Consider the following 13,803-nt stretch of genomic DNA (forward strand, 5'->3'; position numbering starts at 1 on the left):
GCCAGAGTAGTAGTCCATGCTTTGGATCCCACTAAGCCATCTTTCCAAATTCTGAAGAAAGTTTTTATTTTTATATATGTATATTTCTTTTTACAACATGGCTTATGTACTTGCTTTGTATGCCAAAATAATCGTAAACTCCCAGAGGTCCACATGCTTCTGCCTCCAGTGTGCCTCTATTAAAGGCATTCACCACCATGACCAAGCTGAAAAAAATTTCTAGAACAATACAAAGGAAAAATGAAATAGCACAGCCTATGAAGGAAGTTCAGTCATAAAACTTAAAAACAAGTCCAGAGATCACCTAAAATTTTCTCACTGTGTTAAGTCTATAACCACACTTTAGCAAATGGAGACTATAAGTTATGAACCAAGAAACTCAGGTTCAATAGGGATGCCAAACACCCTGCTTACAAGCACTCCATAACTCTGTGTCTGAAACTGCCGTGTTCTGAAAAAAGAGTGAAACAGCTACGCATATGGAGGTGCTGCTGGGTTATGTGTTTGTTAGCTGAGGTCTCAAGAGCGACTCTTGCTCATTATAAAATGTTTCTACTGGGAAAGTTAGATCTCAGTAAGGAAAGTGAATTCCTGAAGTGATAAGGTCTTAGGACTTCAAGATCTTCCTGTCACCAGCTTAATCGAGTTTTCAGGTTTTAGGGATGGTTTGGTTGGTAAAATCCCAGCCATGACAGAATGAGTCCAGACTCCCTTACTCATGTAGAAACAAGGTACATTCCCATAACATGGTATTGTTAGGTCAGAGACAGGCATGAGTTCTTTTGCTAGCCAACCATCTTAGCAGAATGGGTGAGCTCTAGGTTCAGTAGACCTTGTCATAAAAAATAAGGTAGAAAGTGATGAAGAATCCATCCAACACCAACCTCTGACCTCCATGTGCATGCAAACACACAAACTACATACACAAAACTTAATTGTGCCTTGTTTTTTTAAAAAGATGTATATTTATTGTATATGCAGTTTTCTATCTGTATGTTTCCATGCTTGCCAGAAGAGGGTATCCTATGTCATTATAGATGATTGTCAGCCTCCATCTGGTTGCTGGGAACAGAACTCAGGCCCTCTGGAAGAGCAGTTAATATGCTTAACCTCTGAGTCATTTCTCCAGCCCCTAATTGTGTGTTTGTTATACTGTGGCCTCTATTTGCTATAAATAGTTTTAGAAGGGAAGGGTTTTTTTGTTTTGTTGTTATTGGTTGGTTGGTTTTGTTTTTGTTGTTTTGTTTTGTTAATTTTTTTGAAATAGGGTTTCTCTGTGTAACAGCCCTGGCTGTCCTGGAACTCACTCTGTAGATCCAGGCTAACCTTGAACTCACAGAGATCCATCTGTTTCTGCCTCCTGAGTGCTGTGATTAAAGGCGCGCCACTATTGCCTCGCTAACTTTTTTTTTTTTTTTTTTGAGAGACAGGGTATCTCTGGAACGTTCCTGGGTATCCTGGAACTCATTCTGTTTATCAGCCTTGCCTCTAACTAACTGAGATCTGCCTGCCTCTGCCTTTCAAGTGCTGGGATAAGGAAAATGTTTATATTGATATTTATGCACATAAATACCATCTTGTTATCATAACTAATTTTGGTAGAAAATATACTATTTATTATCCTAATATGAAAATTTTTGATTTGAGTTTGGAGCTCAGGAATATTAGAAAAGGCATATTGTTACAGAGTAGTCTTTCTGTGTGTGTTCTACTAAGCCCTTGGCTAGAGTTAGAAATAATTAATTAGGAGCTGAGCAAAAGCCATTTCTGCTGGGACTTTTTATGGACTCTTGTGGTCTAATACGAGGTTTCCCTATTCCTCTAGGAGGCAGTCTTCTGTGCTGTGACTCCTGTCCTGCTGCTTTCCATCGTGAGTGCCTAAACATTGATATTCCTGAAGGAAATTGGTATTGCAATGACTGTAAAGCTGGCAAAAAACCACACTATAGGGAGATTGTCTGGGTGAAGGTTGGTCGATACAGGTGAGTAACATGACAAAGAATGGCACTCATTTCTTCTATCATCCTCTGTTTCTTGGGTTCTGGAAGATAACTTTTTGGTTTTGTTTTTCCAAACACAGTTTCTCTGTGTAGCCCTGGTTTTCCTGGAACTCACTCTGTACACCAGGCTGGCTTCACACTACAGAGATCCATCTGCCTTTGTTTCCCAAGTCCTGGGGTTAAAAGCATGCATTACCACCACCGGGCTGGTAATAACTTCTTAAAATGTTCTACATGATTAGGCATAGTACTCTAAACTTCTATCAATTTTTCTCTATTAGAAAAAGTTAAATATTGATTTTTCAGTTCTAGGCATATAGTATGTGTACTGTAGCAAATTATTACTGAATAAGCACATAATCTCATAAACAATGAAAATTCATTATAATTTCAAAGTATTTACTCACAAACATGCACAGTAATATTCTTCTCCACCCGATAATTGTCCATAGTTTCCCCACAATTGTTCATTTTGGTTTTGCTTTTGAAGTTGTAATTGAACTGGGAATGCATAAAAGTATACAACATAAATGTAGTTTGTTAGATTTTTAAACAAAGCTTCATTATATAGCCCTGGCTGGCCTCAGACTCAGATTCCTCCCTGCCTCTGGTTCCTACTTACCCAGCTAACATGAATGATTTCAACATAGAATGACACTATGATTATATATTTTATGAATTTCTAGCTATGTGTGGTGGTGTACCCTGTATTCCCAGCACTTGGGAGCCTGAGGCAGGATGATCATAAGTTCATGACCAGTTCTTGCTATATAGCAAGATCCTACATCTACTAAAGAAAAGTTTAAAAGTTGTTAACACCAAGAGATGATAGATGTTAGAAGATGGAAATACTGGAGAGATGGCTCGGAGGTTAAGAGCATTGCTTGCTCTTCCAAAGGTCCTGAGTTCAATTCCCAGCAACCACATGGTGGCTCACAACCATCTTTAATGGGGTCTGGTGCCCTCTTCTGGCCTCCAAGCATACACAGACAGAATATTGTATACATAATAAATAAATAAGTAAATAAATAAATATTTTTTTTTTGAAAAAGATGAAAATATTGTCTTGGTTAGATAACTACTGGGAGTTTCTTTTTTAGTTTTTGCTTTTGAGTTAAGGTCTTAACTATGTATCCTGGCTGACCTCAAACTTGATATCCAGCTTGGTATATAGACCAGACTGTCCTGAAACTGCCTCTGCTTCCTGAGTTTAAATCACTCCTGGAATTAGAAATACGTGACCTCTAGCCTAGCTGTAAGTTTTTTTTTTTTTTTTTTTTTTTTTTTGGTTTTTCGAGACAGGGTTTCTCTGTGGTTTTGGAGCCTGTCCTGGAACTAACTCTTATAGACCAGGCTGGTCTCGAACTCACAGAGATCCGCCTGCCTCTGCCTCCCGAGTGCTGGGATTAAAGGCGTGCGCCACCACCGCCCGGCAAGCTGTAAGTTTTTTTAACATCCAATTCGTCAGGGTATACTACTGTTGAAACCCTTAATGATGAACGTTGTTTTCCCTGTCATTGTCACGTCTTCATTTCTCTTGTTTTAATTACTTTTAATAAACAATAATTGTGGCCGGGTGGTGGTGGCGCACGCCTTTAATCCCAGCACTTGGGAGGCAGAGGCAGGCGGATCTCTGTGAGTTCGAGACCAGCCTGGTCTACAAGAGCTAGTTCCAGGACAGGCTCCAAAACCACAGAGAAACCCTGTCTCGAAAAACCAAAAAAAAATAAAAAATAAAAAAAAAATAAACAATAATTGTGTATGTGTCTTAATGTGGATATGTGCATGTGAGCACAAGCATGGGATTCTATGGAACTAAATAATACAGATGGCTGTGAGCCACCTGACAAGGGTGCTGAGAATGGACCAAAGTTCTGTACAGTGGCAGCATGGGCTCTTAGTCACTATGCCAATTCTTCAGTCAGATTTTCATTTCATTGTTGAAGAAAATTCTTCAGTGGACATTATAAATATTCATGTATCATAATTTCCTTGAAGCTACGTATCTGTTTCTAAGAAATTATTTATATTTGTGAATGTTTATTTTAGCTTTCTGTAACATTCTACTTGAGGATACAGCTAAATGAACAAAGTGCTTGGTACCCAAGTATGAAGGCTAGTGTTCTGAACCTAGCACCTTCGTACATGTATGCAGTCTTAGAGCTTGGGCGGCAAAGATAAGGTTCCTCGGGGTAAACTGTTTAGTTAGGCTAGAAAGCACTAGTGAACTCCAGGTTCGCCTCGAGAACCTGCCTCAGTAAACAGAGTGGACAGTAACCAGGGAAACATTTGTTTTTCAGTTTATGCCTGTATATATGTACATACCATGTATACACACATGCAGAAAGACCTACATCAAAACCTTAAGTATGTTATTTTCCCAGTGCCTTTGCAGCCGTGTAGAGGTTTCTTCTCTTATTTGTACCTTTCCCAGGTGGTGGCCAGCTGAGATCTGCCATCCTCGAGCTGTACCCTCTAACATTGATAAAATGAGACATGATGTGGGAGAGTTCCCTGTTCTCTTCTTTGGGTCTAATGACTATCTATGGACTCATCAGGCCCGAGTTTTTCCTTATATGGAAGGAGATGTGAGCAGCAAGGATAAAATGGGAAAAGGAGTGGATGGAACATATAGAAAAGGTAACTTTACCCTTACGATTTTTCAGGCAAGCAGAGATTTCCATAGCTCAGTATCTGCTCTGTGTTAAAGTTCATATAATGATTCAGGTTGTCTGAAATATTGTGATGCCTGCTTGTAATCGTAAGACTCGAGGCTAAGGCAAATGAACCACAGGGTCAAGACTACCCTGATCACATAGTGAGTTCCAGGGTGATTTTTGCTACACAGTAAGGCTGTGTCTCAAAACGAAAAAAAGAGAAAACAAAAGTGTCTTAGCCACATGCTTGTAATTTCAGTTCTTGGGTTGGGAGCCCAAGTTCAGTGGCCTAGGTCTTTTAAGACCATCTCAACAAAACAAAATTGGCTGGGATTATAGGTGGAGTTTAAAGGTACAGGGCTTGCCTGACATCTGTAAAGTCATGGATTGCTCTCCAACACTTAAAACAGTTTTCAAATTTAGGTTCCATGCTGATACACACCTGTAATTTCAGTGGCTTGGAGGACCATAAATTTGAGGCCAGCCTCTGCTACTGAGTAGAAAGACACTGCTTCACCCTCCCTGTCCAAAAAAAGGCAGGGCGTAGGTATGGCTGGCCTCAAACTCACAGAGATCCACCTGCCTCTGCCTCCTGAATGCTGGGGTTAAAGGCGTGCGCCACCACCGCCCAGCAGGACATGGGCTTTCTTCAGCTTGAAGGGGGAGATAGGGTAAAATAAATATACCCAGAGATATTTTTTTTAACGTGATTTTGTTTTATTTTCTCAGCTCTTCAGGAAGCTGCAGCGAGGTTTGAAGAGTTAAAGGCCCAAAAAGAGCTAAGACAACTGCAAGAAGATCGAAAGAATGACAAGAAGCCACCACCTTATAAACATATAAAGGTGATGGGGACAAGTCTTGGGATGCTGGGTAGTAGAATAACACTGTATGGCTCCTTTTCCTTTCTTGCTCATGGTAAAAATTTAAAAATTGAAAGTTAAGAGCATAAAAAGAGTACTTGGTTTTTATTTCTAACACAGTTGTGATCGTCAGTTCTCTCCTTGTCAGACTTGTCAGTAAGCTCCTGGACCTACTGAACCATCTCACTGTCCCTCTTCAGTGTTCTTACTAAAGTGATTATTTGTATATATTAGCTTATATAACATCATCTTATGCCAGGACCTAGTTTTAAATTCTTTGAGTGTGGCAACTTTTAAATTGATTTTTCCCCCTCTAGTGCTATAGGTTTATAAGCAAGCACTCTACCACCAAACTACAGTCTCCCATCCCCACCCCTTTTTAATTTGGTGATGGTGTTCCATTTGTCTGGGCTTGCCTTTAACTTGTGATCTCCTGTCTTAGTCTCTGAAAAAACAGAATTAAAGACATTTTCCAATATAGCTGGCTTGAAATTTACATTTAATGTATCAGCTGTGGTTTTATTATTAATATGAATAGTCTCAGTCTTGATTTCTTCAAATTATGTAAAATGTGTCATATAACTTGAAGGATATGTTACTTGTCTGTTACAGATACTGAATTGCTTTATGTTAATTTTTCTGATATGATACAATGTGCTTTTCCAGGTGAACCGACCTATTGGTAGGGTACAGATCTTCACTGCAGACTTGTCAGAAATTCCCCGTTGCAACTGTAAAGCTACTGATGAGAATCCCTGTGGGATAGATTCAGAGTGCATCAACCGGATGTTGCTCTATGAGTGCCATCCCACAGTGTGTCCTGCTGGAGGGCGCTGTCAAAACCAGTGCTTCAGCAAGCGCCAGTATCCAGATGTCGAAATTTTCCGCACATTACAGAGGGGCTGGGGTCTCCGGACAAAAACAGATATTAAAAAGGTAAAGATAAATTAAGAGGTTTTGTTAGGCTTTTATTTTGTTTTTACTGCTTGATATAACTGGTTCTTCTTGATGAATATGAGAATTACTACATAGAGGACACATAGTTAGGAATTATTATAAACTCCAAGGTGTAGAGGCTTGATAGTGGATGATCTTGTCATCAAAGTACTTACATTGATCATATTCGCTATATATAACAATATAGGGAGAAATTCATAAGAATGTTATGAGATTCTTTACATTTTATGACAGTTTTAGAGCCAGTAGTAAAGATGGAAGAAGAGGTGGTTACAGTATTTTCTTTGTTTGGTTTTTGTTGTTTTGCGATAGGTTTCTCTGTAGCTTTGGAGCCTGTCCTGGAACTCGCTTGGTGTATCAGGCTGGCCTTGAACTCAGGAAGATCCACCTGTCTTTGTCTCCCAAGTACTAGGATTAAAGGTGTGCACCACTGCCACCCAGCAGTTATAGTATTTTAATAAAGTATTTAATCAGGAGAAATAGTTTGGGGTTATCAAGAGTGACGAGCTGTGTTGAGCTTTTCACAGTGAAAATGCAGGGAATCTTCAACATGAAATGTGGAGGGCCTCTGCTAACCTCCTTCTTGAAGGCAATAATGGGTTTATTAACCTTCATTAAGAGGTTTTGTTTTGTTTTTTGCTTGCATGTATGGGACTGGAATTACAGGCAGTTGTGAACTGCCATGTGGTGGCTGGGAATTGAACCCCCGTCCTCTGGAAGAACAGCCAATGCTTTTAGCTGCCCATCTCTCTAGTCTCTTTAATGTAATTTTTTAGAGCTCTAGAATTTTGAGAAAAGTATATAGGAAGGAATCCAGACATTTGTCACTTGTTTGGTTGAGTTTTTGGTATTTTGACACAGGGTTTCACTCTGTTGCCCTGACTGTCCTTGACATCAAACTCAGAGATCCACCTTCCTCTGTCTCCAGAACACACCACCACACCTGGCTGTTCTTCAACTTTTTAACAGATAATATTATACATTCTGGATAGAAAAATAAGTATTATTTGACAATGTAGTAACAAAGCTTATTTTCATAATTTCTAAAGAATTTTGTTGAGGCTCAGTGGTTAAGAGCACTGGCTGTTCTTTGAAGAGAACCTGGTTCAATTCCCTGAACCCACATGGCAACAAACAGCTGTCTGTAACTCCAGTTCCAGGGAATCCAGAATTCTCAAAACAGGCATACGTTCATGGAAAATACCAATGCATTAAATAAATAAATAAATAAATAAATAAATAAATAAATAAATAAATAAATAAATAAATAAAATTTAAGCATTTAAATTTTTTGTTATTGTTGTTGTTGAGGTTTCTAGGAAACACAATGAAGCCATTTACCAAATATTTATCTTATTTGCCAGGTGGGGATAGGATTAAAGTCTCCCATGTTATTTGTGAGAGACGGTTTAATTATGCTATGCAGAGTAGGGTGGACAGTGATGTGAAATGTAGAAGGATGGTAAAAGCGGAGCAAGCTCCAAGACAGAGAATGTAGTTGAAACTGGATTTCAGGCCATCAGACAGGTAACAGGATTGACTTGTTTCTTTACTGTTTCTCAGTCTTCAATTCTGGTGGCTCTTCAGTGTGCCTTATCCTGGAGCTTTTCTGCTAGTGGGAATGAGGAAGTGATTTTCTTTATTAAGTGATTAAGGCATCATAAATAATAAAATTCACATAGTCTACTTTTGAGAATCATCTATATTATTTTTTAAATATAAATTGCACTTGTAAACATCATTGTTCTTTTACCATTAAGTTATGAGCTGTTTCTGTTGTAGGGTGAGTTTGTGAATGAGTATGTGGGTGAACTAATAGACGAAGAAGAGTGCAGAGCTCGAATCCGTTACGCACAGGAACACGATATCACTAATTTCTATATGCTCACTCTAGATAAAGTAAGTAATATAAAATTGTTTTGAATTTGAAAATGTATTTGTGATAGACCCAAGTTCTAGACTTTGTCCATATACATGAGCAATTTCTTGATTTTGATTCTGGAGAGGGTTAAATTGCTCATTTTTGGCTCTTTACCCATAACCAAAAACAATAAAGCTACTTTTAGTATTTTTTTTTAATGATCCAATATAAGTTGGGGTTTTTTTAATGCTGTAAAAGTATATAAAAAGATCACAAGAGTTAATAATCTTTTATCCCTTAATTGTATAAACTTGACTAATTTGTTCATGTTTAACTAGTGTGTTGTTACGATCATGTAATTCAGTGGTTCTCAACCCTCCTAGTGCTGCAGCGCTTTAATACAGTTCCTCGTGTTGTGGTGACTCTAATCACCAGTAATTTTGCTACTGTTATGCATTGTAATGTAAATATCTGTATTTTCTGGTGATATTTTTGGGGTCATGACCTGTAGGTGTATGTAAATTAAAAAACTCAAGATATCAAGTATTTCAGTTTTTTTTAATTTGGGGGGTCATTGGATTATATTTCAGAAGAAATTTCCCATTGTATCTGTTTCTTATATCTGCAATTCTTTGTGCTTGGAAATTAGATTCCAGTACATTTCTTTCCTTGTACTATGGTTTTGGAGTTCTCCCTTTGCTAATATGAGAATTGAACCATGAAACCTATGCACAGTAGTCAAACATTGTACAACTGAAGTATGTCTTTAGCCTATTTTACTTTGGTTGATTTATGTTATGTCATTTTGGTATTTTATTTATGCTTTGTTATTACATGTTAGTTACATTAGCTTATTACAGTTGAATTTGAATCAGAATCTTACTAAGTTTCCTTGGCAAGCCTAGAAGTTGCGATTGTCCTGCCTCCAGTGAGCCATCTCTCCAGCCCCTACCCTAGCATTCTCAGTACTTGGGATTACATTGACCCTCATGCTTAGACTGACAGCTCTTTTCCTGGCATCTGCCTTTGTAAATACTTCTTCAGTTGTGTTTGTGAGTCTTTATTGACAGACATTCTGATTATACTTTGGGTAAGGAATTGGATTAAGTAGTTAAATTTCAATAAATGATTTCTAATGTGCCTCTGATCTGTAAACTTCCTGATTAGAAAATGCAATAAGCTGCTGCTTCTCTGGGGCAGTGGTTCATAAACTTCAATGTAGACCAGAATCCCATAGGCGGGCTTGTCATAACAACACATTGCTAAACCTGCATAGAGTTTCCTCTTTAGTATATTTGAAGCACAGCCTTCCAAGTGGAGTTGGTGGTGATACTGGTCCATATGTGACTTACATAGAACTCCTGCTCTGAGAAACTTTGATTTTAAAAGCATTCACTTCTGTTGAGGGGTTTCTGTCCCACCTGGCCCGGCAGCCTTTCAGTCCCAAAGAAACACACAGAGGTTTACATTAATCCTAAACTGGTTGGCCTGTTAGCTCAGGCTTCTTATCAACTATTACATCCTACATTAACCCATAATTCTTGTCTGTATCAGCCACGTGGCTTGGTACCTTTTATCAGCAAGGCATTTTCATTTTGCTTTGCCTGTGCGTGACAACTACAGACTGAGCCTTTTCTCTTCCCAGAAGTCTCCTGTTCTGGTTGCCCTGTCTATATTCTACCTGGGTACTGGTCAAGCAGTGTTTTATTAAAACAATACAAGACCATTGTCCAGTAGCACATTTCATCTTATTAGAGAGAATAGTTAGTTTTCTACATAGTAGAGTCTCAGGAAATCTGACAGGTCGCTTTTCTTGAAATTCTAGGATCGAATTATTGATGCTGGGCCGAAAGGAAACTATGCTCGGTTCATGAACCACTGCTGCCAGCCTAACTGCGAAACACAGAAGTGGTCTGTGAACGGGGATACGCGTGTTGGTCTTTTTGCTTTGAGTGACATTAAAGCAGGTAAGGTCAATTAAGACTTGGGAGCTAAGGCCTGAGTTTCAAGCTCTTTATTTACCATCTAAAAATCTTCTTTGTCCTCCGCTTGTAAAGAAAGTCTTCCAATAGTCAAGGACACGTAGACATATAGAGCCTTTCCAGGTGGTAGCAGGCATAGTGGTGGCACACACCAGTACTTGGGAGACAGGCAGGTTGATCTTTTTAATTTTTTCATTTTTCAGTGTTTTTTAATCTGATAAGATAGATAGAGATTTCATTTATAATTGTAACCATCTTTGCTGTACAGTTCTATTTGGGCAGCAGTTGACTTCTGCCCTGGAAGACTTCCATCTTTCCAAGCTGAAACTCTTCTTTTTTTCTGTCTTCCAATAACTCACAAAATTCTATCTCTGAATTTGACCGGGATGTTTTATTCCTTTTTTTTTTTTTTTTTTTTTTTCCCTACTTGAGACAGGGTTTCTCTGTAGCTTTGAAACCTGTCCTGGAACTAACTTTTGTAGACCATGCTGGCCTTGAACTCACAGAGATCCTCCTGCCTCTGTCTCCCGAGTGCTGGGATTAAAGGCATGTACCACCATTGCCCGGCAAATTTTTAGTGATTTTTCTGTGCACTGGTGTTTCGCTAGCAAACTAGAGTTAGAAACAAAGCTGCCATGTGGGTTGGGTACTGGGAATTGAACTAACCTAATGACTTTAAGGTTGAACATAAGTAGGTATAAGGTTAAAAAAAAAAAAAAAATCTAGACTTTTAACTTTTTTATTTAATTTGAGGCAGGGTTTCACTGTGTAGCCTTGGCTGGCCTAGAAATTTCTATGTAGACCAGGCTACCCTTGAACTCATAACCTCTGCTTCCTGGAGTCCCCTTAAATTGTCCTGCCGTAGAAACTTGTAGTCTCCTCTTTTACCTTGCCTTCCACATTTTCTATAATCTTACCATGTAACCAAAGAATTTTCTATCATCTATCTCCATATCTTAAAGGAGTGTGATAGGCTCAAGTCATGCGGTTGGGAATCAGTGTTCTGGACAAGCATCTTGCCACAGAACTTCTCGTCAACCCCCCAAGGTGTTATAAAACCACTGATTTCTGAGATACCCAGAAAGTGGTGGTCTGGGCATTACTCAGTTGTGTCATGCTCCTTCTCTATATGAATGTAGGAGTGAGGGGCTGGAGAGATGGCTCAGCGGTTAAGAATGCTGGCTGCTCTTCCAAAGCTCCTGAGTTCAATTCCCAGCAACCACATGGTGGCTCACAATCATCGGTGATGAAATCTGGTGCCCTCTTCTGGCCTGCAGGCATACATGCAGACAGAATACTGAGAATACTGTACACATAATAAATAATTCTTGAATGTAGTAGTGAGGTGATTTGACCCGAGTAAGTATTGAGATGCTCAATTGTGTGTAAATCGGATGTGAGTGGGTAGTTGGGTGGTATATTTAGATGATGGATGTTTTCCCTGTCAGTCAGATTTTTTGTTGTATGACCATCACTGAGAGATGACTTAAGGTATGTGGAAACGGGTATTTATTTAAGCCTAATATTTGAACAATCCCTCTATGATCACTTGTATGGTAGTTTTTTTCTTTCCTTCTTTCTTTTAGATTTATTTATTATGTATATTGTGTTCTGGCTGCATGTATGCCTGCAGGCCAGAATAGGACAATAGATCTCATTACAGATGGTTGTGAGCCACCATGTGGTTGCTGGGAATTGAACTCAGGACTCCTGGAAGAGCAGCCAGCACTCTTAACCACTGAGCCATTTCTCCAGCCCTTGTATGGTAGTTTTTTTTTTTTTTTGGTTTTTCGAGACAGGGTTTCTCTGTAGCTTTAGAGCCTGTCCTGGAACTCCCTTTGTAGACCAGGCTGGCCTCGAACTCATCACAGAGATCTGCCTGCCTCTGCCTCCCGAGTGCTGGGATTAAAGGCGTGCGCCACCACTGCCCGGCCTGTATGGTAGTTTTTAAATGTACAGAAAATACATGATTTTTCAAAACCAATTTTTCTAGGGCTATGATAGCAGACTAGCTTAGGCGGTTTATTGTTGTATTGTTTTTAAGATTAAATTTTTAAATGTATTTAAAATTTATTTTTTAATTTATTTAAACTTATACGTGTGTGTTTATATCTAAGTATGTGTGGTTGCTGACGGAATTCAGAAGGGGCGCCAGAGTTAGAAGAGCAAGAGTTAGAGGTGGCTGTGGTCTGCTAGAGGTGGGATCTGGGAACTGAACTCAGGACCTCTGAAAGAGCATTAATTATTATTATTATTATTATTTTATTTTTTTATTTTTTTTTTTTTTTTGGTTTTTCGAGACAGGGTTTCTCTATGGTTTTGGAGCCTGTCCTGGAACTAGCTCTTGTAGACCAGGCTGGTCTCAAACTCACAAAGATCCGCCTGCCTCTGCCTCCCGAGGGCTGGGATTAAAGGCGTGCACCACCACCACCCGGCAGCATTAAACATTTTTAACCGTCATCTCTCCAGTCTTCTTTTGTATTTTGGGTTGGTTGGTTAGTGGCTCTGTGTAGTTCTGGATGGCTGGAAACTTACTGTTTAGACCAGCTACCTTGAACTTGGAGGTCTGCCTCTGTCTTCCAGTGCTGGGAATAAAGATCTAAGCCCCCATGTCCTCCCTGCATTGTGGCTCATTTATGCTGGCCATTTCCTACTGCACTGTGCTGCACCACTGCCTTCTAGATGAAGATAGGATAAGTGGCATCACTTATTATTATTGGACCAATAATTCTATAGGGAGTGTGTGGTAGGAGCCACAGCTTTGTTGTTAACCCTGGTTAGTTTTGGTTTGTGTGGGGTTGTTTTGTTTTGTTTCTAGCCTCTCAGTGATGTAAATACAGATGATTCTTAATCCTGCAACATGTGTATTAAGTCACTTGGCTTTATATTCTGTCCAGCTAAAGAAAGAAGTAATGATTTCCAGCATCTAATGAAAACCTTTTTTGGTCTCACTGTTAGAATGTATATCAGGGCAGATAAGATGGTTAAGTAGGTAAAAGCTTGCTGACCAAGCCTGATGACCTGAGTTGAATTCCCAGAACCATGTAGTGTGGATGGAGAAAACCAACTCATAAGTTATCCACTGACCACCACACATGCACCCCTATATACATACATACACGTAGAGACTTGTACATATGTGTACAGACAAAACAAATGTTAGAAATTTTTTAATTAAAAAAAAAAATGGGGCTGATGAGCGATGTCTCAGTGCTTAAGAGCACTGACTGCTCTTCTGGAGGACCTGGGTTTAATTCACAGCATCCACATGGCAGCTCACAACTGTCTGTATTTTCAAGTTCTAACATCTTCACACAGACATACATGCAAGCAAAACACCAATATACATAAAATAAAAAAAATAGACTATCAGTCTGCAATTGTTTTTGTTTTTGTTTTTGTTTTTCAAGACAGGGTTTCTCTGTGGTTTTGGAGCCTGTCCTGGAACTAGCTCTTGTAGACCAGGGCACCAGACCTCATTACAGA

The 13,803-nt window shown here is 39.2% G+C and overlaps 1 protein-coding gene across 10 annotated transcripts in view; it reads left to right on the forward strand.

Annotated features, from left to right (window-relative positions):
- The window catches only part of Nsd1 (nuclear receptor binding SET domain protein 1), a 114,697-nt gene that overhangs the window by 86,628 nt on the left and 14,266 nt on the right, over window positions 1-13,803 (forward strand). For 9 of the 10 annotated variants that reach the window (XM_057787190.1, XM_057787194.1, XM_057787189.1 and 6 more), the window contains 6 exons: window positions 1,826-1,982; window positions 4,435-4,640; window positions 5,387-5,499; window positions 6,184-6,453; window positions 8,257-8,373; window positions 10,161-10,302. In XM_057787190.1, the coding sequence (XP_057643173.1) occupies window positions 1,826-1,982; window positions 4,435-4,640; window positions 5,387-5,499; window positions 6,184-6,453; window positions 8,257-8,373; window positions 10,161-10,302 (1,005 nt within the window). Of the gene's footprint in view, window positions 1-1,825; window positions 1,987-4,434; window positions 4,641-5,386; window positions 5,500-6,183; window positions 6,454-8,256; window positions 8,374-10,160; window positions 10,303-13,803 lie in introns of those variants that run through there. The other variant, XM_057787197.1, reaches the window with a different exon arrangement.

This window comes from Chionomys nivalis, chromosome 13, assembly GCF_950005125.1.
Source record: "Chionomys nivalis chromosome 13, mChiNiv1.1, whole genome shotgun sequence".
NCBI classification, from domain to species: Eukaryota; Metazoa; Chordata; class Mammalia; order Rodentia; family Cricetidae; genus Chionomys; species Chionomys nivalis.